The sequence below is a fragment of the Suncus etruscus genome, chromosome 14 (genome assembly GCF_024139225.1).
Source record: "Suncus etruscus isolate mSunEtr1 chromosome 14, mSunEtr1.pri.cur, whole genome shotgun sequence".
Taxonomy (NCBI): domain Eukaryota; kingdom Metazoa; phylum Chordata; class Mammalia; order Eulipotyphla; family Soricidae; genus Suncus; species Suncus etruscus.
Genome location: NC_064861.1, coordinates 27,505,746 through 27,533,509, shown reverse-complemented (window position 1 = coordinate 27,533,509; position 27,764 = coordinate 27,505,746). Strand labels below are relative to the sequence as shown.

At 40.7% G+C, this 27,764-nt stretch overlaps 2 protein-coding genes across 6 annotated transcripts in view; one reads left to right on the top strand and one right to left on the bottom strand.

Moving 5' to 3' along the window:
• PKD2L2 (polycystin 2 like 2, transient receptor potential cation channel) overlaps positions 1 to 12,837 on the top strand; it is a 32,380-nt gene extending 19,543 nt beyond the window's left edge. The window contains exons 9-14 of the mRNA XM_049787362.1: positions 4,471 to 4,591; positions 5,051 to 5,152; positions 7,591 to 7,646; positions 8,252 to 8,294; positions 12,183 to 12,295; positions 12,747 to 12,837. Coding sequence (XP_049643319.1) covers positions 4,471 to 4,591; positions 5,051 to 5,152; positions 7,591 to 7,646; positions 8,252 to 8,294; positions 12,183 to 12,295; positions 12,747 to 12,837 — 526 coding nt within the window. The remainder of the gene's footprint in view (positions 1 to 4,470; positions 4,592 to 5,050; positions 5,153 to 7,590; positions 7,647 to 8,251; positions 8,295 to 12,182; positions 12,296 to 12,746) is intronic.
• A 1,493-nt stretch (positions 12,838 to 14,330) lies between these two features.
• The window catches only part of FAM13B (family with sequence similarity 13 member B), an 84,912-nt gene continuing 71,478 nt past the window's right edge, over positions 14,331 to 27,764 (bottom strand). For all 5 annotated transcript variants that reach the window (XM_049785993.1, XM_049785996.1, XM_049785995.1 and 2 more), the window contains 4 exons: positions 21,416 to 21,499; positions 21,164 to 21,327; positions 18,635 to 18,736; positions 14,331 to 16,724 (listed from right to left, as the gene is read on the bottom strand). In XM_049785993.1, the coding sequence (XP_049641950.1) occupies positions 16,601 to 16,724; positions 18,635 to 18,736; positions 21,164 to 21,327; positions 21,416 to 21,499 (474 nt within the window). In that variant the 3' untranslated portion in view covers positions 14,331 to 16,600. The remainder of the gene's footprint in view (positions 16,725 to 18,634; positions 18,737 to 21,163; positions 21,328 to 21,415; positions 21,500 to 27,764) is intronic.

The following is a 27,764-nucleotide window of genomic DNA, read 5'->3' as shown; positions in this document are numbered from 1 at the left end:
AAGAAAACTGTGACAATCTAAAAAGTCATCGAAATATATTCTGTGAAATTAAACACATTTGTCTGGGGATAAATGGCCTATTTAAGTTTTCCAAATGTCATCATTTGGAAATTTCCAGTGCTGGTTTAACATATGGCTATAAGAAAACTGCAACAATTTTAAGTGTAGTGTAGAACCCCCAAATTTACCCATGATCCTTTCATTTTTGGTGGGATCACACCTTGGAGATACTCAGGAATACTCCTGGTGGTGTTTAGTGGACCATATGGGATGCCTGGGATCAATCCAGGGTGAGCCACATGCAAAACAAGTGCCTTGCCCACTGAACTATCTTTTTAGTCCTAATATTCTTTCAATTTGTGTGTGTGGGGGGGGTGATCTCTGGTCTTAAAAATGTCTTAGTTTGACCTATTTTTGCCATCTACACTTAAATAATCAAAGGCACCAGTTTTTGAAATTCACGGTTTTTTGAAATAACTCTTTACTAAATCAAGCATGAGAAGAATGAACTAGAAACAAGTATCATTTTACTTTCCAATGCCGCTACTAACTTTTGGATAAGTACAAGGGCTGTTTTAGATCACTGAAAGTTTTCCAACTAAAACTTTGAGAAGTCTAATTAGCTTCTTCTGAGTGGATAATGTCTGTAGTTCCATCAACTTGATCTTTTCCTAATAGCCTTATAGTATTAATAACAAAAGTAACTAGGCATGGAATTTATAGAAATGTGGCAAATTACAGAACTTTAGAAAATTTTCTTTGAAAAATGAGGAGGAGTAGTTTAAATCACAGGAAAAAAATAAGTTTGGAATGGGTAAGTTTTGCCATTGATGCACTAGGTTACTCAAATCAATCTCATCTTCAAAACAATTTTTAAATTTTAATTAAATATTGGGGCCAGAGCAATAGCACAGCAGTAGGGTGTTTGCCTTGCACATAACTGACCTGCTATAGACCCAGGTTTGATTCCCAACATCCCAACATCCCGACATCCTGAGCCTGCAAGGAGCAATTTCTGAGCAAGAGCCTAGAATAAACCCTGAGCACCTCTGGGTGTGGTCCAAAAACAAGAAACAAAAAAAAAAAGTCAATGAAATAGAGAAAGCATTGAAAAATAACACAAAAAGTGAGTAATAAGAGGTCCAATCATAAAGCAAAAATTCAGTTGTTGGGTCCAACCCCAAAGTTATTTTTATCTGGATGATTTTAAGTGTATATCTTTCTTTTAGGGTATACCTTTTGTGATAAAAATTACAAAGTAATTTATCATTGTAATCATGTAAGTATGCAGTTCAATTGTATTACACATATTCACACTGTAAAACCATCACCATCCATCTCCAGAATTTTTTTATCTGACAAAACTGTCCCCACTAAGCAACACCTAGCTCCCTCTCACCCACTCCATCAATCCATCTTCCTACTTTCTCTCATGGATCACAGGTACCTATTAAAATCACACTATTTATATAGCTGATTTCTGTCCAGTGATACTAAGCATAATGTCACAATTCATCCGTATGTCAGAATTTCCTTTCTTTTTAAAAGTGTTATTGTTGTTGGGGCCATACCCAGCAGTGCTGATGAGGGTGTGGGGGAGCACGCTTGGCATGAGGTTGAATCCAGGGCCTTACACAGGCAAGGTATGTGTGCTATCAATCAAGCCACACCCCAGCACCCAGAATCTCCTTCCTTTTAAAGGTTGAGTATTACTCTATTGTGTGGGTTAACCATTTTTTTTGGCTTGTCTTTGGGCCACATTCAGTGATGCTCAGGAGATTATGCCTGGCTCTGCACTAGGGGATCCTTCTGGCCGGGTCAGAGAGAAGACAGAATGCAAAGATACAACACCTGGATGTGTGTGTGGAGGTGGAAGAGGGAGGACAAGGCTGCAAGGGAGTGGTAGAGAATTCCTTCTGACAGTCTACCCACATACCTAGCAGAAGCTCTGCATCCCAAGTCAAAGCTCAGTCTGTCCTTGGGACTTGGAGCCTGGGTAGTCCTAGAAAGTCAGGCCTTGAATTTGGAGTTAGGTTGGACTCAAGTTAAAGTTGTCTGCAGATACCTGCAGATGCAAAAATCCTCTCTGGAATAAGGTTAGCTTTATCCTAAACTTCAAATGAATTCTCCAATAACTTGTTAAATAGGATTGTGTTCACAGGGGCTGGAGAGAAAGCATAGTGGTAGGACGTTTGCCTTGCACGCCAGGTCCCAGTTCAATTCCCGGCATCCCATATGGTCCCCTGAGCCTGTCAGGAGAGATTTCTGAGCTCAGAGCCAAAAGTAACCTCTGAGCACAGCTGAGTGTGATCCAAAAAACAAACAAAAAAGTTCTTAACAAATAACTTTTAAAGGAGGGGCAGAGTGTCAGAAGCAAAAACCAACAGCTCAAACTACTAGGAAGACTTAACTGCAATACTTACTGTATTTAGAGAACTAAAACAATTCATAAAATATCTTCAGAGAAAAGTGACATTTTTGAAAAGTATCAATTTTTAGAACTGATTATATAATTTGTGACTGAAAATCCAGTTGAGGAGCCAGAAAGGAGCTTGTGGCTTTACCTAGAGACCTGGATTCAGTTTGACCCCCAGCATCACATGATCCCCTGAGGACCATGGGTGCGACCTCCAAGCATAGATCAGGGAGTAACGCTTTGGGCATCGCTAGATATGGCCTCTAAAAAGCTATCGGTTGAGGGGTTGGATAGTACAGGAGTTGAGTTGCATACCTTGCATGCACCTGACTTTGGTTTGATCCTGGCACCACAGGGTTCCAACAGCACTGGCAGGTAGAGCTATAAGATTCCTGAGCACACCATGTATGGCACTGGAGGACCCTGAGCACCACAGCTGCATACTCGGCTCTGGACTGAACTGTCCAGCCTGGCTAGACAAAACAAGATGGGAGTGGAACAAGGGGCCTTTGAACAAAGTTTGGAAGGTAGCCTTCCTAGCCCCAAAAAAGACTCAGTTGACCAGACAACAAAAATAGTTCAATATAGAGAAACACATGAGTCACATGAGAAGTCCTTGCATCACAGATGTGGCCCAGCCCCATACCCTTAAATTCAATGGACTGGATTTGACACGTGAACAAATTAACTTGTGTAGAGAAATGAGTGAAAAAACTTTTCTTTGGGACAGGTATGAGATGCAAAGATTGACTGGAAACACCTTGTTAGTTTAACCTGAACTTAAGAGGCAGGGCAACAGAAACAAAATATGGAGCATCTTAAGGAATCAATCATACCTGCAAGTGAGAAACTAAGAAATCTTATTAACTGAGCACAAATAGTACATTACTATATAGAGTTTAATTCAATAGAAGACAAAGTTAACAGGTAGGAGGAAGCAGTTACAAGATAGTATTTTCGTTCAATATAATCCTATATATGCTGAAGAGCCAAGTGTTTTCCTTTTAGCTTGAAAAAATAAAGAAGGATAAATTAAGTTCTAATAAAGAGGAAAAAAAGTTTGGTACACTGCATGTGAAGCCTCCAGTTCCTGTGTGATTATAAACCACACGGTAAACTACTTTGATGTTTTTTACTCTCGATATTATATGCACTTTTCTTACAGAAATTAAAAGGTTTTAGTAAACTAATTTCTGGAAAGAAGAAATGGTGCCTCTTTTCTTGCATAAACACAAATCAAGGACAAAAATATCAAATTATAAATACTAAAACAGACCTTTTATTGTCCAATACCGGCAGGGAAAAATACAAAATTTGTTGAATTTGGTTTCTTTCCTAATCAGCATTTCTCTGTTTAGCATAAAAACTTTATAAGTAAATTATTTCATGCCTATCAAGGGAGCAGGCATATTTGTGTGGGTGGGAGATCAGAGACAATGTGGAAAGAATGTTACACTGGTGGTAGGATTAGTGTTGGAACATGGAATATCAGAAACAACTGTATTGCGAGCAACTAACGTAAACCAGTGTTTAAATAAAAATTTTAAAAATTGTTTTTGAGATATATCCCGCGGTGCTCAAGATTTATTCCTAGCTCTGCACTCAGGAATTACTCTGGCAAACACAGAGGACCATAAGGGAAGCCAGGGATCAAAACCAGGTCAACCAAATGGAAGGCAAATGCTCATCCTTGCTAGGTTACTCCTCCGGCTCAACCAAATAAAATTTCTAAGTGGGGCCAGAGTGATAGCACAGTGGGTAACAATATTTTTTATGATTTATTCAATTCGTTTTTTAGACTAGTTTTTGATTGATTGGTTTTGGGGCTTCTCATCTCTTGATTAAACTTTTGGAGGCACAGGGACTCATAGTTAAATCAAAGCCTGTCATTTTCTGAACTGTCGGGTTACTGAGGTATTTCAAATCTTGCATTTTAGGAATTTTTCTACATCTGATTTACAGATCTGTATGCTTTGGCCAGAGACATATTGATAATCTCATTAATTGTACTGTATGTATAGTGATCATTGTTTTTTATTTCTTTCCCATCAAAGATTTACACAATTTCGAATTTTCCTTGGAGATTTTAATTTTGCTGATATTCAGCAAGCCAATCGTGCCTTGGGACCCATTTATTTCATCACTTTCATCTTTTTTGTGTTCTTTGTCTTGCTGGTAAGAAGGATCAGTTTGCACATTTATTTCACTTCTTTAGAATAAAAAAAAAAAAAGGCCAGTTTAAAAACTCAGGGCCAGAGCAATAGTACAGCAGTAGGACGTTTGCCTTGCATGCGGCCAACCCTGACAGATCTCAATTGGATTCCCTGCAACCCATATGGTCCCCGGAGCCTGTCAGAGGCAATTCCTGAGTGCAGAGCCAAGAGTAACCCTTGATCGCCGCTGGGTGTAACCCAAAAACAAAAACAAAACAAACAAACAAACAAAAAAAAACCCGAAAAAAAAAAGAACTCTTAAGTCTTCACCTGGACTTCCCTGTAACAATATAAGGCATTTCCCATTACTATACCATAGGCTGCATCTGTTTTATTATATTGAGCATGTTACTTTTCAACTTTAAATTTTTTGAATCCAAACACTTGTCAAAATCACTAACATTTTGCTATTTCTCCTCAGAACATGTTCTTGGCAATTATTAATGACACCTATTCTGAAGTGAAAGCTGATTATTCAATAGGCAGAAAGCCAGATTTTGAACTTGGTAAAATGATAAAGGAGGTATGCCAATTTTCTTTTCTAATTAAGACTTTTAAAACAAATATTTTAGTCTTGTAATTAAATATGTATACCCCATGCAGAAAGGGTTTAAGTTTCTGTTTTGTTTTGTTTTGTTTTTGGTTCTGTGTAACTCAGAGTCCTATCACTATCAGGGAAATAACAACTACTGACTTTTAAAATGTAAAGAGAAGGATGAGTTATCATTATTATTTTTTTGTTTTTGTTTTTTTGGGTCACACCCAGCAGCGCTCAGGGTTACTCCTGGCTCTATGCTCAGAAACCGCTCCTGGCAGGCTCGGAGGACCAACGTCCTTCTGCATACCTTACCTCCATGCTATCTCTCCCGCCCCCAGGATGAGTTACTTTTTAAATGCAAAGTTTCTGTTGGAAAACTTTCTTCCCCCAAATTTTCTTTTCTTTTTTTGGCCACACCCAGTGATGCTCAGGGGTTACTTACTCCTGGCTAAGCACTCAGAAATCACTCCTGGCTTGGGGGACCATATGGGATTCTTTTTTTTTTTTTCCAGCCACACCCGTTTGATGCTCAGGGGTTACTCCTGGCTAAGCTCTCAGAAATTGCCCCTGGCTTGGGGGGACCATATGGGACACCGGGGGATCGAACCGCGGTCCTTCCTTGGCTAGCGCTTGCAAGGCAGACCTCTAGCACCACCTCCCCGGCCCCACCATATGGGATTCTGAGGGATAGAACCACGGTCCCTCCTAGCGCTGGCAAGGCTCCGACCACTCCCCCCAAGTTTTCAATGTTGATGTCTGGAAAATTACTAAACTCAGAACTCTATGACAAATCTTTCTCACTTTTACTTGGGGGTGGGAATCTCTTCCCAGCAGTGCTGGTGTCACATAGGCATCCAGTAAATACTGGGAGATCATGCAGTGCCAGGATCAAACATGGGGCCCTATGCCTACTGACACGTGCTTCAGCCCTTTTCAAGGTGGCACTATACCAGTCACTCCAGATCAAAGAAAAACATTTTATTGTTTTTATAGGAGGCATACACAGGGGGCAGTGCAAGAACCTCCCACTTGCTATTCATATCCCCAGCATGGATTTTTTTTTTTTAATTACGCTGTATATTGGCTGTTGCAAAGCCTTTTTTGTAACTTCCATAGACTTCACTAATAAACTTAAGGACATCTTGAATTCTAACTGCCACCATGAGATTAGGGCCTTTGGTACCTTTTACCTAGTCTTCTGCATAGTGATGTTAAACTTGTTCTAACTTCTGTGCCCATCCAACTCTGATCACTTTTCTGCTCAAAATTCTTCTCTGTCCCATCAAAGTAAGTTCAAAATCTTTACTCAAATATTCTAGGCAGGCTGTTCTCAGTCTCATAATCCCAGCCTATGAGCCTGCCACTCACTTACCTATAGAAGCTCTACCTTCTTGGCCTCCATTTACAGCACTGTGTCCTAGCAAGGAGTCTGAGCCCAACACTGCTGTTGCCAGACAGCTTTCATCTCTGGGCCGCTGCTCATCACTGCTGACCCCAATATTCTATTCTAACAACACAGAATTGTCCTCTGCCTCTCAGCAGTCTCAATAGTGCTTCACCCAGAGGAGGTTCCCCAGCTGTGCTGAGTTAGTAGGCTTTACTCTAGCAACATGTAAAGAAAACTATTGTAAGATGTTCTCCCAATGAGCCTAATTAGTAATTCTTTTCATCTTTTTACCTCAGTTATGAAATTGGTTATAAACATTCAAATGTTCACTCATGGAACTGAAGCAATAGTGCATGGGTGGTCTTACAGATGTCTGTAAGGTGTCTTATAGGGGGCTAACCTCAGTACAATCCTCAGCGTCTTATAGGATCCCACTAGCACTGCCAATACAGAGTCTAGAGTAATCCCTAATACAGCTAGGACCACCCCAAACAAAAAAAAATTGTTCATTCTTTTCATGTTTTTCCAGGTTCGTGTAGTGACCTTTTTTCCTTTTTCCCAGCAAACCTTAGTTTAGTTAACAGTTTAGGCAGGAAAAGGAGTGTGACAAACCCCACCCACCCGTTCCTAATGGAGGTGATACTGCCACCTAGAGGTGCTGTATTGACACAGAGGGCAAGAAACACAGGTGCAATTGGAAAAGTGGGCCGGAGAGATAGCATGGAGGTAGGGTGTTTGTCTTACATGCAGAAGGATGGTGATTTGAATCCTGGCATCCCATGTGGCCCTCTGGGCCTGCCAGGAGCAATTTCTGAGTGTAGAGCCAGGAGTAACCCGAGCGCTGCCGAGTGTGACCCAAAAACCACCACCACCAACAAAAAGAACTTTCCTAGGGGGGGCACTGAGTTTTTCCTTCCTAAAAAAGGGGGAAGTAAACCAAAGTAAGTGTCACACCTCTGTTTTGCTCTGATCAAAATTAAAGCACGATGTATTTTTAGTATTTAAACTGTCTTAATTTATCTTAAATTACGCTCAGACTTACAACAATGCTCTGGAAAAACTCAACTTAAAGAAACCTGAAACGGATGAAGGGTAAGATGACTTTTCTTAACATATTCACTTACTATTTTAAAGCTCTAAAGTAGAAACATGTGTAGGCATGGTTTTGATTACAAAGCTACCTCCAACACACTGATTCCAATTCCAACATACTAGTCTCAATACATAACCTAGTAGTGCCTTCTAATTTCTAGTTGTTATGAAACCTAAGCTAATTTATAATTAAGGTCAGTCGGGTCATTCAGAAAGAGCTTTAACAAAAGAAAACCAATCAGAAGAGTAGTGTCCCTTTAAAAATATAAGCAGTTTAGTCTACTTAAAGTGTATTTATTTAGCTGTCAAAATAAAAATATTTTACATACATTATTTATATCCACATATACATTTGAGTATATCATTTTAATGTCCAAAAAAAAATCACTTGCCCAGACTTCTGGTAATGAGTTTTAAAATAAGCATTTTTCTGTAAGAAATGTTATTCCAAGAACTTATTACTTGCCTTTTCCCAAATAGCAACATAAAAACAGAAATGCAATTCAGATCCTTACTACAGACCTGGTAGTATTTTACATCAGTATTTTCCTTTTCATTGTCCTATGCCTCTAATTTTTATTTTCTAATTCTCATTATGAAACTAGAGATTTGACAGAAAAGGCCGGAAAAGAAGGCTTTGATAATCAGGTAAGACTAGTTTCCTCATAGTGGTACTTCATTAGAAATATTATTAAAAAAACATCCTGGGGCCCGGAGAGATAGCACAGCGGCGTTTGCCTTGCAATCAGCCGATCCAGGACCTAAGGTGGTTGGTTCGAATCCCAGTGTCCCATATGGTCCCCCATGCCTGCCAGGAGCTATTTCTGAGCAGACAGCCAGGAGTAACCCCTGAGCACCCCTGGGTGTGGTCCAAAACAAAACAACAACAACAACAAAAAACATTCTGGTTAGAATGGATGAGGGGCCAGATAGAGTAGAAATCTGAATTGGGTTTATTCTCAGAACTCAATATGGGTCCCCAAACCCACCCCAGGAGTGATCCTTGAGCTCAGAGCCAGAAGCCCTGAGCACAGCTCTGGGTGTGGCCCTACAAGCCAAAGGAAAAGAATGAAAAGTGTTCAGGTTTTCCAGCTGGAAAGCTCAGAGGTGCGTGTTTTGGTCTCCCAAGCATCTAACACCTAAAGTGACCCCTGAGTGCACTGCCAGGTGTAGCTCCCTTCCCCAAATAATGAGAATGGAAACAATTTGCATTTTTCAGGGCAAAAGTTGCCACCTTCAAATATTTCTCCCAGAATCTACATCTCTTCTAATAAGAAGGACAAAACATTTATTGAACTATGGGCTGGGAACTAAGTGGTAGAACCACAATGCTTAGGCCCTGGACTTGATCCTGGCACTGTAAAACAAGAACTTAGATTGCATAAATTCCATCTCTCAAGCACTCTCAAGCCAGATGTGCAGGTCATGGCTATAGTTTAATGTGATTTTACTTAAGTATGCATTAAAAAATCATAAATCAGTCCCCTTATCCATACCAAGTAGAAGAAAATAAAACACTACTCTATTTCTAACTGCTCCCAGATTGGTTTGAGTCAACATTAGCTCAATATTACCTAATTCTACTAGTAAATCTGAAAAGTACAAGATAGTTTCGTACAGATATTAAATATCTGATAAGATATAACTTGAGGGGGAAACAACAGTGATCAGTGGAAATCGATCACTGATCTACCTCAACTTACCAATCAACTTTCTGCCTCATCCTCATAGGGGAACAAGGGACGTGCCAGGCAGTACCAGAGGAAACTAGCCAGAACAATTTAGAAGTGAAACTGAAAACAAGAGTGAAACTGAGGGGCCAGTGCTAGGGCGTTTGCCTTGCACACGATGACCTGGGATGGACCAGGCAGGGTTTGATCTGTGGCATCCCTTATGTCCCCCGAGTCTGCCAGGAGAGACTTCTGAGCACAAAGCCAGGAGTATCCTGAGTGCTGCCAGGTGTGACCCAAACCCCCCCAAAAGTGAAACTAAAAGCAAGGGAAAAATAACCACGTTTCTATTTTCCTATGAACTGAAAAATAACTAGATATTTCGATAAAGTACAGAAAAATCCAACGTGTAAGCAATCAGCAAGTTCATTAGCATATCTGATTATATTTATAATAGTGTCAAAGTAGGAAGAAAACAAGAAAAATAACATCTGAAAAAAATCAAGATACAGAAACATTCTTTGAGGACAAGCACTCTTGACGATGTAAAATATACTGGGTTGTTGGAATGGTACAGAAAATAAGGTGCTTGCTTTGTACGTGGCCAACAGGGGTTCAATCCCCAGCATCCCATATGGTTTCCCAAAAACCACGAGGCATAATTCCTGAGTGCACAGCCAGGGTAACCTTGAGCAGCACCAGGTGTGGCCCTAAAATAAAAACATACTTGTTTTTATCAGCCAGTCAGGACCTAAGCAGGAAAACCAGTAGTACAGATGACAGGAATTTTATTATGGAGAACTGCTTAAATATATATTGGATGGGGCCGGCGTGGTGGCGCTAGAGGTAAGGTGTCTGCCTGCCAGTGCTAGCCTAGGACGGACCTCGGTTCGATCCCCAGGCATCCCATATGGTCCCCCAAGCCAGGAGTGACTTCTGAGCGCATAGCCAGGAGAAACCCCTGCGCGTCACCGGGTGTGGCCCAAAAACCATAAAAAAATACATATATATTGGATGACAAAGGAAAAAGACCGAAGAACCAAATAGTACTGCTCTCAAGGCTTGAGATTACAAAGGGTCGGACTGATGGGAAGTAAATATCCTGAAAGGCCTGGCCCAATCACCACCATGGCTGGAATTCTGCAGGGCTGTGTGGAAGTTTGGTCTAGAAAGGTGAAATGCAGCAGGACACCAAGGTTTCAAGCCAGTCACTGGCTGCTTCTAGAGGTAGCCACGTAATCAGCAGTGCTGACTCTCTCTCTCTCTCTCTCTCTCTCTCACACACACACACACACACACACACACACACACACACACACACACGATCTCTCCACTCACTCCAGCATCACACACACACACACACACAATCTCTCCATTCACTCCAGCATCACTATAGTTTACTACTTCCTAGGGCAGTCTTTGGGAGTCAGAACAGTTTATTAGTAGGACAATCAGTTCACCCTTATGGCTAACCAAAGGGAGATGTGTTTCAACAGTTATCACTTCTATGCAATAACAATTCCTTGATTATATTCACAGTAGTTTCTTTTGAGGAATTTTCATTAAAAAGCGAATTATTGGGCCCAGAGAGATAGCACAGCGGTAAGGCATTTGCCTGCCAGAAGTCTCAAACTCAATTTACCTGGAGGCCGCAGGAGGCAAAGTCGGGGTGATCCTTGAGTGCAGTCAGTAGTAAGCCTTAAACATTGGGGGGGGGGTGTGACCCAAATAACTAAAACAAAACGAAAAATGATTCCTCTAGGGCAGGGCCACAAAATGTACAGAGGGCCGTTTGCAGCCTTTGAGACCCCCTGCTAGATGCAGGTCGGTGGTTCGAATCCCGGTGTCCCATATGGTCCCCTAAGCCTGCCAGGAGCGATTTCTGAGCATAGAGCCAGGAGTAACCCCTGAGCACTGCCGGGTGTGACCCCCCCCCAAAAAAAAGCGACTTCTTTTGGTGACAAAAATAGCAGGCACTCCTGGGAGTACTTAGAGCATAAGTGTCCAGGGGGTTGAACATAGGTCAGCCGCCTCCAAAACAAGCACCCTACCTGATGTCAGGGCCTCACAAAAGAGCCTTAATTATTGAGAGGAACATTCAGAAACTCCTTAGGTTTCCAATACAGCCCTCTCTATACCCATTTTCTAGTAACTATTTCCCCTTAGTAACTAGGACCAGTCACCTCATTGAGTTGAAGAACCAACCACGCTGGATTGCTGCTGGAGCTAGTTTAATGCTAGTTTACTCTCAAGCCTATCGTATAGAGACCCAAAGTCTTCTTTCCTTCTCTAGGGCTATCAGAGATTTTTTTCCTAAAATAAAAGCTCTCTGGATACTATAGAGTAGGAGAGGACAAAGTACAGGAAGGACTATCTAGGAGGGGTGAGCTCAGCAACAAAACTTTTCAGTTGAGATGGGTATGTGGGAGATGATGTACTCATCATGGATAGGAGGGGAACTAGAGGCTGCTAATTAGACTTAAGTCAGAGCCAGAGAATACAGTGGGTAGGGGGCACTTGCCTTGCACATGGCCAACCTGGGTTGATCATGTTAATCCATATGGTCCCAAGTACCGCTAGGAGTAATTCATGAGTGAAGAGCCAGAAATAACTCAAGTATCACCACCCAAACAAAATCAAAAGACAAAAGAAGTCACAGGAAGCAGTAGAGTGCAAAGAGAACCCACAGATGCACTCTCAAGCATATTTGCTTCTTTAAGGATCCAGTGGTGATGGTGATGGTGATGGTAATGGTGTGGGGAGTTAGTCACAAGAGCCAAGTTAAGATGTTCAACCCTAAGATGCTTAAGTCCTATTAAAGACAAATGGAAAAGTTGCAGTCGATACTGTTCCTTTCATTTGACAGGAGGTTCAAAGTGCAAAGAGGATGAAAAAGTGGAAAGAGAGGCTTGAGAAAAAGTATGATTCTGAAGATATTGAAGATGACTATCAGCCAGTCACTCAGCAAGAATTTCGAGAGTAAGCATTTATTCTAATCAGGAACTATGGGATAGCATAACATTGAGGATATGTGTCACACCGATTTTCCCCAAAACCCATAACCTTACCTGTTGGTCTTTTTTTTTGGGGGGGGGGGGTCACTTTTTACCAAACTTTAAAGTATGACACTTTAGATTTAAGGTGAGTACAATTGCCTTCCTTCTGCCTTTATAGTTGATATGCAGAGCAGTTATTCTCTACACAGATTTAATACAGATATAACTGGCTAGATGAGGTTTGAAATTTAACCTTCCAGGGTCAGGAAGAAAGCTCAAGTATCAGAGTACATGCCTGGCATGTGGTAGTCTTAAACTCAATCCCAGCACCCTACTCTGTCCACTCAAAACTTTTCACATAGGCAACTACTAACATCTCATCATACATTTAAAGTATTACTCGTTTTTTTCTTTCCTCCCAAACAATCCTCTAGACTCTTTTTATATGCTGTGGAACTGGAGAAAGAACTACGCTACGTCAGTTTAAAACTGAACCGAGTAATGAAAAAGATTTCAACTACTTAACTGAGACAAGCAGAGATAAGAATCTGGGACCCAAGTACCAAACATTTCTAACAATGACTTGCCTTCCATTTCCTGGTTTTACATAAACTTTAAGAGCACAAAACCTAAAATCTCTCATCAAGGGGCCAGTCTTCAGGGGTGCGACACTTGCCCTGCATGTGACTTACTCCAGTGTAATTCTGACACAACATGGTCCTTCCCATGTACTGCTCCAAATATGTAGCCCCCAAACCATAAAACCGTTGTCAGTAATTATGAAATGTTTCTAGAAAATCAGTGCTCCTGAATGAGTCCCACTGTACATGCCTCCACAGAATACATACACTGGTACACAAAAGGGATTTTATAACAACATTTATTACTAAATTCTAAGAATGTAAAGGGAAAAGTACAAAAATATGCTGCTTAACGTTCACAGGACAGGCCATCTAATTAAGTGGGGTTAAGCAGTAGAGAAAGTCAGTTCTCAGTGCTGGGAAGGGAAGGGACTGTTGGTGCTCTCATCATTATCATGTCCTGACTTCCTCTGACCATCGGTAAAGTAATAAATGCATAGATAGGACTATGGAAATACCAGTATACACTACTAAATGAAGTAATGTTCTCACCTCCATTCTTCCCAATTTGAAGTTTCCTGGGAAAAGGTAAATGAACAAATTCTCCAACAATCTACAGAAATTTCGCTGATATCTTCAAACTAAATTTTTTAAGAGTTTCAAAAGAGACATGTTATGTTTTCCCAAAGTGCTTCCTTGACTACTTTAAAAGCAAAACATGCTAAAAAAAGTTAAAAATAAGGGGCCAAAGTGATAGATGATAGCACAGTGGATAGTGTTTGCTGCTGAATCTGACATCCCATATGGTCCTCCGAGCCTGCCAGGAGTGATTTCTGAGTGCAGAGACAGAAGTAACCCCTGAGCACTACCGGGTGTATCCCCAAACCCCCCCCCCCCAAATTAAATAAAAATTGAGAGTAAGGTAAGAGTACCAGAGTTAAATCTAATTATATTTAGAAAGTGACGGTGAGGGTGTTGTGTAAATATTGTTCAGGTGGGTCAAAGCAGAGTTATGGAAACTTCAATTTTGGGGGTGGTGGTGCTGGTGGTGGTTACAAAAAAACCTCTTACCCCAAGCAACAACTTTGGCCACAAACTCAGCTTCTACACTGGTGCTTAACAGTCTCTGGATTTCACCTTCCTTAGTCCAAGTTCTTCTCTCAAGAGTCTGACTATCCAATTTTCTTAATAGAATTATGTGCAGCATTAAAGAAATGCTATTATTCTTTGCATCTTCTCCCTAAACTTCCCACAAGGGAACCCAGAACATGGCCATTCTTATCTAACCACCCATGTGGCTTAGCAACCTGTTATCCCCACAGTCTAGTTCCTGGTGGGATGATTCAAACAGAGCTATGAACATTAAAGCAAGATGATACACCTGAAATCTCTGTCTTTTTAAAAACATCTAGTGAAAACAAAAACATTTACAGTGACTTAGAACATTAAAGTTCTTTTATTACAAAAGTCTATACAATCAAGTGCAAGACAATGCAATTATATGGGTGGTGATATATATATCTATATATTAACTGTATATAGATATCGCATTTTTATTTGTACCAAAGTAAACCTATCACAAACTGCCTAATTCTACCACCTCAACTATGACACAAATACTGTCACATAGCATTAAGTGCTGCCATGCCACTTCTATCTACTCTACTTGCAGCCAAACATTAACAGTGAATAACCAACATCATGAAGCAGTTGTTAATTCTAAAATGATACCAGGCAGGCCACTGACTTATAAAAATACGGTACTCATATAGATTTAGAATTATAAAGAAGGAATATATTATTTAAAACATTTAAATAGTGCATATGGATATTTTTGCATGTGGTATATAAAATAAAACATTCATATAAAACAATATACAGTGCACATTAAATTGTTTGGATATACTCCAATCTGGAGACTGAAATTAAAGGTACACTGCATGCTGGAGTCAAATCAAAACAATACGCTTTTGGCATTTTCAATTTCACTTTTCCAGGTGTACATATTATTAATAACTTAACCACTTTAAAAAGGAAACCACATGAAAACAGCTGGATTTAGTGCTTTTTTTTTTTTTTTTAATAAATTCCCCAACTACACAGTTCACTACCAAAAAGAATTCCCTCCCCTCAAAATAGGCATTGAGCACATAGGTGAAATGTGAAGTACTAGAAATGCTACTTATTAAGCTACTTCATGTGCTTACTATATAACAGTGCCAGAGGTCTGAGGTTCATGCTTCCCTCACCTTACTAAAGGATGCTGCAAAGATTCACTTGTATAAAGCAATTGTATTAGCTAATTAAGAAAATCATGCATGAGTCATTGCATGCAAAACATGGGCACAGTCGAAGTAAAACATATTCATCAATCCAAAAGAGCACCAGGGGAAAAAAATGATAACACTTAAAGATCAGCCTGAAGGGACTATGCTGTTAATGACCGTTACATTGTTTAGCATCAAAAATTTCAGCATTCTGTGAAAACACTCTTGGCAGCAGAATGATACTAGGAGAATGCCTGTAGAAAAAGCCATGCAAATGATGTGCTTCAGCCATGACAAGGGCATATCACTCACTACATCTTGTACTCAGTATCCTGGTTTATAGCATGTGACTTTGCAAAAGGTGATCCCTTTTAGAGGATGGATTTATGGAATCTGATAATTCAAAGAGAAGAAAATAATGCAACCCTCTGAAGCTACAAATAAAAATGCAGTGATAGACCCCTTGTTAAGAAACTTATTTCAGGCATAAGAGTTCTTTTGCCAATTTAAGCCCATTTAATTGAACACACAAAATCTGAGCACCAGCAGAATTCCTCCATACTGACATGGCTATGTTCTCACATTATCTGGAGATGGTGTGGGTGTGTATAGAAATACAGGGTGTGTGTTGTGTGTGTGTATGTGTGTGTGTGTAAATGCAGGATCTGGTCCAGACAAATCACACACCACCTGCAGATAAAACAGTAACTGAGGAAGTAAACAGTAACTGAAGTTCCAGAGGCAGCATGTGATATGATTCAGTCCTATGCGTGATGGTATGTGTTTTCACCAACTAATAATAAGCAAGGTCACTTTTGGTCTACCACTGTATCTTCATCCAGGAAAGGTGAGACCACTGAACTGCAGAACTGCAAACTTACTACCGGTGAGAATGTTCTACTTTGGGAATTAAACAGAAAGGTATTCCACAGTAGGACTTGAATTTCAGTTGATTTTGGTTTTCTAGGAAAACACACAATTGCATATGCACACATTCATAAGGTTTGCTTTCAACTTTTCAGTCATTCAGTAAGAAAAAGGCAACTGAAGAAGTCAATGTGAAGATTTTCCTCTCAAATTTCTTCAGCAATGAAAAACAAAAAATAAAAGTTGGTGAACAAAAAGCTTATTTTTCCAAAGTTCTTGAAGTTGAAAGGATAAAATACTAGTCTTCTGCTAACAGAATGTATCTGTAGTACAAAACAACGAAGAAACCTGCATGTTTCCTACGGTGGAGAGGACAGTCTGGTTAATATGGAACATCACACTCCCCAGAGAGGGTCTACTTACCCTCCCATTATTTCTCTAGTGGCACTATAACCAAGTACAAAATAAGAACGAGTGCCTGACAAAATGAACTCAAGTACCAGCCAAGTACACAAGATGATAGCTTCAGGGAATACAACTGATTGATTTTATGATGTTTTTAAGGAGCACATTTTAAATGGATTTTGAAGAATCTTGTTTGCTGATTAGAACTTCAAGAAGCCTAAGCTTGGCTTTAATTTTCTTGTATTCCCTGTACTCTTCAAGCACGGGACCACGGTCCTCTTTCTGTGCATTCCTAGGGGAGAAAAACAAAAAGTTGTCCTAAGGTGACATTCAATGCTACCAAATTAAAGATTGTATAAAGAGTAGTTCTGTAATAAAAAAACTGAACCAACTCCCCATTCCTCAAAAATATCACTGAAACCCTTGTATGGAGATCTCTAATGATAGGTATGATGTTACTACTTACTAACAACTAAAAGTAAATAGAGGAAAAAAGACGTATTGAAGTTGTAGAATGACAAAATACTCAGTTAACTGTGGGTTCAAAAAATGGACATAAAACATACCAATAGTCACAAAAGGTAGCTTTCGTGCTTTCAACTGAATGAATATCCAATGGGAAGTCCATTTAATAAGAAGATTCATTAGCAATTTTTTCTTCGTAAGACTAAAAGATCATTAATTGAAAAACGCATTCCTGCACATGAGCTGTTGTTGGCCATGTATACCAAATATATACAATACTCTCAAATTAAACATTTGGAACTTACCAGATAGCTACAGGTATCTTATAATGGAAGGGCTTCCAAGTAACTGGTAAGGCCATTCAGTTACTTGTACAAATATTCCTGAGGCTGAGATAATTTTATTATCATTAATTAACCCCGGCTGTGCTCAGGGGTTACTCCTGGCTCTGCACTCAAAAATCGTCCCTGGCTGGCTGGGGGTGGGGGGGAGACATATAGGATGCTGGAAATCGAACCAAGGTCCGTCCTGTGTTGGCTGTGTAAAAGGCAAACAACTTATTGCTCTGCTATTGCTCTGGCCCCTAGGCCTGAGATAATTCAACTATAGTTTCTGGCCACCAACTAACTTCAAATGTATTTTCCTTACTTTTAATAGAGCCTCACTGGGTCAACTGTGTACCTAGTTAAAAGCATCTGAATACCTGCTGCACTGACCCACACACCTTGAAAATGAGAACCCCACAATTACTCAACAGAAAGTCTAAGCAACAATATCTTAATAGAGAAATCCAAATGAGCTATCAATCCTGTTATGGTATTTTTTTTCTAAAGGAAGAAATAGAGTGGCTCAGAATCATTCCCAAAAGTTAACAGAATTGAAGAACAGTAAATAAAAAAAGTTTTCCATTCAGTGAACCAGATACTTCTGAAGTTAAGGCATGTGCCTTGCACTCGGCTAAGGTGTCAACAAAGCTTGGAATCAACAATGTTTTGAAGTCTGGAACAGCACATGTTCTTGTCTCCTTTCCCCCAACTTAGGTGTGGCCCCTCAACATCTCTGAATTTTCCCCCTCCAGTCTCCCTGGACAATCTTGAAATATTTTATTAGCTGTTGCTTACACTAGCCCCTTTTCTTCCATTACATCAGAGCTTCAGAGTATAAAGAAATATTTTTTTTAATGATATGAGCTTCATTTCATGCCCAGGGTGATCCTAATAGTTTCCAGTCTAGGATTCCCCCATACAAGGGACATAGTAAAGAGAGATAAAACTTTAGAAGGGGAAAAAAAAAAAAAAAAGAAATTTGTACATTTTCAGTCCTTCATGAAAATTTATGTTTTGGGGCTACACCGATTGGTGCTCAGGACTTACCCCAGGGCTCTGCACTCACAAGTCACTCCTGGTGGGATCAGGGGACCATACCCAGCTGTACTATGAGATTACCCCCGACTCTGCACTTATAAATCATTTCCAGTAGGCTTAGGCACCATTAGGTGATAGGAATTGAACCCAGGGCAGCCCTAAGTAAGTATAGGCCCTTTTCGCTGTACTATCTCTTGGAGCTCTAAAAAATACTCTTATTGAAATATTGCTTTACATTATATATGTTTTCATATACACATTTAATGTTAGCATCCTTATCTGCATTCTTCCAACTAGGAACAGATTTATTTCTACTTATTTATTTTAACATAGGGCACCATGAGTTTAAGCATCTTTGTGATACTCAACAAACCTTCCATTTTGTTGATAAAATGCTTCTTCAAATTCCCTTAATGTTTTACGTAATTTCTTTTTTTCAGCTCTGGCTTTCCAAAGTTGTTCCAGTAATTCAGGCCTAAAATTAACATGGGAAGAAAACATTAAAGGACGCTGTTGATTATGTCCCTCCTCCCCCATTGAACTTCTTACCCCTGGGGCTATTCCTCTAAGCCACATCTGATTTGTTTTTAAGAGTGGTGCTAAAATTAGGTACAAACTAAATAAAGTCAGCCAAATAAGCGTTAAGAATATACAAGGGGCTGGAGAGGTGGCACTAGAGGTAAGTTGTCTGCCTTGCAAGCGCTACCCAAGGAAGGACAGCAGTTTGATCCCCGTCCCATATGGTCCTCCCAAGCCAGGGGCAATTTCTGAGCGCTTAGCCAGGAGTAACCCCTGAGCATCAAACGGGTGTGGCCCAAAAATAATTAAAAAAAAAAAAAAAGATTATACCAATGTCAGGGGCTAGAGAACTAGCTTGTTGGGGGTAAAATCACTTGCTGGCAGCCAACCCCTGGGTTTGATCTCTGGCACAATATAGTCCTCCAAGCACAGAGCCTGTTATAGTGTGTAACATCAAGTTATTACAATAATAAAATCAAAGTAAAGAAAAAAAGATACAACAGAGGTGTGTAATACAATCCAAAAATAAAAAAAATAGAGAAGGGTGACATGCCCAGTGAGGCTCAAGGGTGCTATGCCAGAAATTGAACCCTGAGTCAGTAGCACACATGGCAAAAGGTTTAGCCACTAAACTACCTCCCCAGCCCATATAATTTTTATTTTGTTACACAGCAAATATAAAATTTTAGTTTTTATTAAACATTAGAATTTTTCAAAACCTATAAAGACTAGTTTAATAAATAAAACATGGGGTTGGAGCATAAATACAGTGGAAAGGTCACTTTGCTTTGCACATGGTTGAGCTGGGTCGATCCTCAGACCACAATACGGTCCCCTGAGCCTGGCAGAAATAATTCCTGAGCAATGCTGGGTATGGGCCACCCCCCCCCCAAACATAATGGGACCAGGAAAACAGCTTTGGAGGCCTGGGTTCGAGCCCTGTCATTGCCCATTCTCCCAAGAACTGAGTAGTCCCAGCACCCCATCCAAAAGCAAAAACATAAAAAGAAATAAACAAAAGTAAGAATGACTGGAGAGACAGCAGGTAGAAGACAGGATGTTTGCCTTGCATGTGGCTGACTGGGTTTGATCCCTGGCACCACATATTGCCCCCAAGCACCAAAACGAGTGGTCCCTGACCCAAGTCCTGAGCACTGCCAAAAACCATAAAAAAAAAAAAAAAAGGCAAGGGGCCAGAGTGGTGTCGCAAGTAGTAAAGCATTTGCCTTGCACACACTAATCTAGGACAGACCGAGATTTGATCCCTGAGCGTCACCGGGTATGGTGCAAAAAAAAAGGGGGGGGGGGGGGCAAAAACAAACAAAACTGGAAAGTATCATTTGTAAATCGTACTTAAAAAAATTGGGAGGGGGCAGAATGATAGCACAGCGATAGGGCATTTGCCTTGCATATGGACTACCTGGGATGAACCAAGGTTCAATTCCAAGCATCCTATATGGTCCCAAAACCTGACAGAAGCAATTTCTGAACGCAGAGCCAGAAGTGACCCCTGAGCACTGCTGGTTGTGGCCCAAAAACAATAAAAATAAATAAAATGAATATTAAAAATAATATTTATTGTTTATTCCTGAGGGCACAGCCATCATCCGATGCAATACAAGCTCCCTACCCACTGTACCACTGCTCTGTCCACCCAATAAATCACATTTTAAAAAGGCGATATAATTCTTCAACATCCTGGTTACTCTCTTCAAATACTAGGCTATTTAACATCAAATTCCCTTTTAATTGTTGTGGGGGCTCACCCTGTTGTAAATGAGGTGCCTGGGAAAGAACTCAGGGCCTGGAGGATGGAGCACAGTTTGTAGGGCATTTGCCTTGCATGCAGCCAACCAAGGTTCAATTTCCACCATCCCATATGGTCCCAAGAGCCTGGCAGGATTAACTTCTGCCGGGTGTTCCCCCCTCCCCCCAGAAAGAACCCAGGGCCTCATACATGTAAGGCACATGTTCTACCATCTGTGTCATATTCCTAGTCCAATACTTAGAGGACTGTGCAGTGTCAGGATTAGACCCAGATTTCTACATGTAATGCATATGTTCTAGCCATTTGAGTGATCTCCAGAGCTTACATATGCATTTAGCTGTGAAAATAAGACCAAAGGGCCCAGAGAGATAGCACAGCGGCGCTTGCCTTGCAAGCAGCCGATCCAGAACCTAAGGTGGTTGGTTCGAATCCCAGTGCCCCATATGGTCCCCCATGCCTGCCAGGAGCTATTTCTGAACAGACAGCCAGGAGTAACCCCTGAGCACTGCCGGGTGTGGCCCAAAAACAAAAAAAAAAAAACAAAAACAAAAAAAACAAAAACAAAAAGAAAGAAAGAAAAGAAAAGAAGACCAAAGCACAAGCAAGCACACATACATAGAAGCTGCTCGAGTACTTGACAATCGGAGATCCAGAGCCAATTTTTCTTGATTTTCTTCAACATCAGATTCTGAGTTTTCAAATGAAGACTGTGCCTGTACAGCAGTTTTTAAGATATCAGTTAACTCAGTGGGCAGACTAACACCATCTTCTTCTTCTTCCTAAAACAGAAAAGTATCCAAATAATAAGTAATCCGTGGCCACTGAAAAATACACTATAAAGAGTAATTAATGCCTCCTAAAAATTACCTTGATTTCTTCAAAAAAATGTGCAGTTTCTCCTTCTATGATTGGTTGTAACATCTGACCCCTACGCTTTGTAGATGGAGACCCCTGTAATGCACAAGTAGTTTTGTTTGTAAGTAAAGTTCACTTAAAAAGTGAATTGTGAAGTGACTTTTGAACCCTTAACTGCTCTACAGATATCAGATTTTATTTTCAAAATCCTAACAAGAGGGCCCGGAGAGATAGCACAGCGGCATTTGCCTTGCAAGCAGCCGATCCAGGACCAAAGGTGGTTGGTTCAAATCCCGGTGTCCCATATGGTCCCCCGTGCCTGCCAGGAGTAACCCCTGAGCACTGCCGGGTGTGGCCCAAAAAACAAACAAACAAACAAAAATCCTAACAAGAGCTTCTATTTTCTTGTTATATGTACACACATGATAAAGATAATTTGTTCGATTATATTTTAATTTAAAATGAAAATAAGTCATTAACATTTTTTCCTTTGTGGTGCCAGAATCAAACCCAGGTTCTCACATATAATGCAGTGTACTACAGAGATGAAGGCATAGGCTCAAATCTTGAGAACACTTTGGAGGTAATGGGAGCAGGGTGCTTTCGGGCCATACCTGGTAGTGTTCATGGTTTATTCCTGCTTTATGCTCAAGACTTGCTCCTGGCAGGGCACAAGACAGGGGACCATAGGTAATGCTGGGAATTGATCCCCACCCAGGTCAGGAATATCCATGGTACTATCTATCTGGACCCCAACACTTCCCCCTTTTAACTAGCTTTCTTTGGCCTAAGGATTCCTTGATGTTTTTTTTAAAAGTAGTAACGGCACTGAGACGTAATTAACATATATAATTCATATTACGTTTATCTATGGAAGTATTCAATTTAGTGGCTGTCAATTTAGTTTAATTTACTGGTATTATCTAATTTCAGGACATTTCACCTAATTTCACATTTCAGGACATTTCATTACTAAAAAAAAAAAAAAAAAAAAAAAAAGAACTGTTGGGGCTGGTTTGCCTTGCATGCAGAAGGACGGTGGTTTGAATTTGGGCATCCCATATGATCCCCTGAGCCTGCCAGGAGCAATTTCTGAGCATATAGCCAGGAGTAACCTGAGTGCTGCCAGGTGTGACCTCACCCCATCACCCCCCCCAAAAAAGAAACAACTGTTATCTGTTTGCTCCCCTGCCCTGTCCACAATCTTTTAGCAAACAAAACTAATTTTGGGTCTCTAGGACACTTCTATTCTAAATAATGCATTAGGGGACCAGAGAGATGGCATGGAGGTAGGGCATTTGCCTTGCATGCAAAAAGATGGTGGTTCAAATCCCGGCATCCCATATGGTCCCCCAAGTCTACTAGGAGCGATTTCTGAGCGTAGAGCCAGGAGTAGCCCCTGAGCACTGCCAGGTGTGACCCAAAACCTAAATGAATGAATAAATAAATAAATAAATATAGTATTAGGGGCTGGAGCGGTGGCGCAAGTGGTAGGGCATCTGCCTTGCAAGCATTAACCTAGGACAGACCTCGGTTCAACCCCCGGCGTATTGTCCCCCAAGCCAGGAGCAATTTCTGAGTGCATAGCCAGGAGTAACCCCTGAGCGTCACCGGGTATGGCCACAAAACCAAAATCAAAACAAACAAAAACCTAAATAAATAAATAAATAAATAAATAAATAAATAAATAAATAAATAAATAAATGCATTAAAAAATCACAGAAGGTTGGGGCCGGGAAGGTGGCGCTAGAGGTAAGGTGTCTGCCTTGGAGCACTAGCGTAGGACGGACCGGACTGTGGTTCGATCCCCCGGTGTCCCATATGGTCCCTCCAAGCCAGGGGCTATTTCTGAGCTCATAGCCAGGAGTAACCCCTTAGCGTCAAACGGGTGTGACCCAAAAACCAAAAAAAAAAAAAAAAAAAAAATCACAGAAGGGGCCGGAGAAATAGCATGGAGGTAAGGCGTTTGCCTCTTTTGCAGAAGGACAGTGGTTCAAATCCCGGCATCCCATATGGTCCCCTGTGCCTGCCAGGGGGGATTTCTGAGCATAGAGCCAGGAGTAACTCCTGAGCGCTGCTAGGTGTGACCCAAAAACCCAAAATAAATAAATAAATAAATCACAGAAAGGGGGCTGGAGAGGTAGCATGGAGGTAAGGCATTTGCCTTGCATGCAGAAGAATAATGGTTCAGATCCCGGCATACATATGGTCCCCCATACCTGCCAAGAGTGATTTCTGAGCATAGAGCCAGGAATAAACCCTGAGTGCTGCCGGGTGTGACCCAAAAACAAAAAAATAAAAATAAAACAAAACAACAACAACAAATCACAGAAAAAAAGTAGCCTTTCGAGTTTAAATTTCTTTCATGAGCAAAAGATCAAGCTTCATCTAAGGCAGGGGTCTCAAACTCAATTCACCTGGGGGCCGCAGGAGGCAAAGTCGGGGTGATCCTTGAGTGCAAAGTCAGTAGTAAGCCTTGAACATTGGGGGGTGTGCCCCAAACAACTAAAACAAAACAAAACAAAAAAAAGATTCCTCTAGGGCAGGGCCACAAAATGTTGTACGGAGGGCTGCAAACGGCCCACGGGCCTCGAGGTTGAGACCCCTGATCTAAGTGTAACATTTCAGTATTTTACTCTTTAAATGACTAAATACTAATCCATTACATGACTATACCTCAATTTTTTATTCTTCAGCTAGACATTTGGGATGTTTCTACATTTTATTATGATAAATGCTGCTATGGACATTATAAACTTTTGAGTAACTTGTTCTCTATTCTCTAAGACATACATTTAGAAGGAGAAATGCCAGATCCTACATAGCACTATGATTAACTTTTAGAGGAGTTGCCAAGTGTTTTATTTAAAAAAAAAAAGTTTTATTTAAAATTCTGAGTGGAGGGAGAAAGGAGATCTGCTCAAGAGAAAGCCAAGGCTTCTCCAAAGACTGAGAGTCCAGTATACATCCCAGCATAAAGTACGAAAGTACAATTTCAAGAGAAGAGATGTGAGCAATACAACACATGCACGCGAGCACCACGTCCATAGTACTATATGCTGAAAAACTATTCTTTCCAGGGGTCAGAGAGATAGTACAATGGGCAGGGCACTTGCCTTGCACACACCACATGGGTTCAATAACCAGCACTCATTGTGGTACCTAGCCCCACCAGGAGTGATCCCTAAGTGCAGAGCCAGGAGTAAACCCTTAAAACACCTAAATATAACCCCCACAAAAAGGGCAAGAAACTATTCTTTCTAATAGAATATTTTTTACTACGAATTTTTCTGTGAAGGTCATGTAAGTCCTTGACATTTAGAAATACTAACTATAGGGGCCAGAGAGATAGCATGGAGGTAAGACATTTGCCTTTCATGCAGAAGGTCATTGGTTCGAATCCCGGCATCCCATATGGTCCCCCGTGTCTGCCAGGAGCGATTTATGAGCGCAGAGCCAGGAGTAACCCCTGAGCATCACCAGGTATGAACCAAAAAATACAAAACAAAAAAGTAAAACCTGTGGAAATCTATAGTGCTTTTATGAAGAAAAAGACTTTACTCTTAAATTATGAAAATGTTAATGACACAGTATACCTCATAGTCAGCAGATAAAATCTATACAAAAACTATTTAAAAACATGTGTTGAGATGATCACTTAAAAAAAAAAAAAGACCAAATATGAGCTGAGAGCTGCCGGGTGTGACCCAAACACCAAAAAGAAAAAAGAAATACTAACTATAAAGTCAATTTTTTTCAAACCTGTGAAATTGAGGCCAAAGAGCAAATTCAATCTGCTGAGTACATGCTTTGCATAGATTCCAAATTTGAATGGTTGCCTGTCACCATAAGTGGTCCTGAGAACAGAGCTGGGAGTAACCCCTGAATACCACCAAGTGTGGTTTCTAAACTACACATATAAAAAAGTAAAACCTGGGGCCAGAGCAATAGCACAGCGGTAAGGCATTTGTCCTGCACGCAGCCAACAAGAGATGGTCCCCGGTTTGAATCCCAGCATCCCATATGGTTCCCCGTGTCTGCCAGGAGTGACTTCTGAGGGCAGAGCCAGGAGTAACCCCTGAGCATCACCAGGTATGAACCAAAAAATACAAAACAAACAAGTAAAACCTGTGAAAATCTACAGTGCTTTTATGAAGAAAAAGACTTTACTCTTAAATTATGAAAATGTTAATGACACAGTATACCTCATAGTCAGCGAATAAAATCTATACAAAAACTATTTAAAAACATGTGTTGAGATGGTCACTTAAAAAAAAAAAAAGACCAAATATGAGCTGGAGTGATAGTACAGCAGGTAGGGCACTTGCCTTGCACTTCATCCAATCCAGGTTCAATGCCCAGCATCCCATATGGTTCCCTGAGCACCATCAGGAATAATTCCTGACTGCCGACACAGTAATTCCTGAGCACCGACGGGTGTGGAAACAAAACATAATAAGACCAAATAGGGGTGAGACAGATAGCTCAACAAACTGCAAAGCATGTTTTGCAACATGCTTGAAGTCTGGGTCCAATCCCTGGCACTCACATGGTCTGTCGCCCCCCCCCCCCCCCAGCACCACCTGGAGTAACCCTTGCATATTGCCAGGATAAATAAAAAGCCAAAGAAACCAAACCAAACATAAAAATACTAGCTTTTATGAGAAATAAAATTGATCAGTAAGATCAAATAATATGAACCTTCAAGAAATGAATAGCAGTGAAAGTATTAAGGAAACCCCAATGGAAGTAGCTATTTTTAAAAAAAAACATGTAGGGGCCGGGAAGGTGGCGCTAGAGATAAGGTGTCTGCCTTGGAAGCACTAGCCAAGGAACGGACCGCGGTTCGATCCCCCGGCGTCCCATATGGTCCCCCCAAGCCAGGGGCAATTTCTGAGCGCTTAGCCAGGAGTAACCCCTGAGTGTCAAACGGGTGTGGCCCAAAAACCAAAAAAAATAAATAAATAATAATAATAATAAAATAAAAATAAATAAATAAATAAAAAACATGTAAAAATTGGGCCGGAGCAATAGCGCATGCGGCTGATCCAGGACGGAGTAAACCCTGCACATCACCAAGTGTGGCCCCGAAAAAAAAAATAAAATAAAAATTTAACTTGGGTAAATTACTAGGAAATCCTGCAAAATGGGATAACATACTACTTTTTACTTGAACTGAGAGAATTCTAGAGCCATTTGTCTAATAACATAATGTGTTTTTTTGTTTTGGGTTTGGGGGCTATACCCAGACGTACTTAGAACTTATTTCTGATTCTATGCTCAGGGATCACTCCTAGGCCACAGGACCATATGTGGTGCTCAAGGGCTCCAAGGAACATATATAATGTGGGAGATTAAATACAGGTTGAACATGTGCAAGGCAACTGCTCTGCTTTCTCTCCAGCACAGTTAAGTTTTGGTTTTGTTGTCAGGCCATACCCAGTTGTGTTGAACACCTCAAACAAAGGCATTCCCCAGATTCCTCTTTCCTTTTCACTTATCCTTTTGACATGTAAAAGTCCACCTAGGCTAGATTAGTTTATAGGAACTTTTGTCTCCCACTATACTCTCTCCCTCCTGGTTGAATTTGAACTGGTAAATATAAAGATAAGTTTCGGTTTGGTGCGCATGGAGACTATGAAGCAAGAAGCCACCCGACTCCATGATTTTCTCCCTCATGACTGTCTTAGTTTATTAATTCGTATGGCAACCCTGCTTCAGATGCCTTCACCTGAGGTTGAAAATATGGCCCTAGGCATTTTCACACAGGTGTACTCTGCTATTCTGTGCTCAGAGACAGTAGGTGGTACTAAAGACTCAAACCAGTCAACCACATGCAAAGCGAAAGCTTTAAGCCCTGTATCACACTTTCTGGCCCCTAATTTAGTTTTGAGGAATAAAGCAAATTTGCACCTAAATATTAAGTTTTCTTTAAAAAATGCACAGGGGCCTGAGCTAGTACAGTGGCTAGGAAACTTGCCTTGCAGACACCCAACCTAAGTTTGATCCCTAAATCTGGCATGGCTCCCTGAGCACTGCCAGAAGTGATTCCTGAGTACAGAACCAGAAATAATCCCTGAGCCACACCAGGTGTGGCTCAAAAACTAACCCCCCAATCCCAAAAGTACATAAATATAGGGTGTGAGCTTGACATAGGGAGAGAAGGGCATTATAATGTGCTATGTCTTATTGTAAGGCATTAAAGCACACATTTTATTATTAAAAAAACTGAACTTGAAAAATTGAAAATTCTGTTCATACTTAGTGTATAATTAAGTAGACATTATTATGACAATGAAAAAAACCATTAACACCCCCCCCCCCCCCCCCGTATTTTGAGCCATGCTCAGGGTCACTTCTG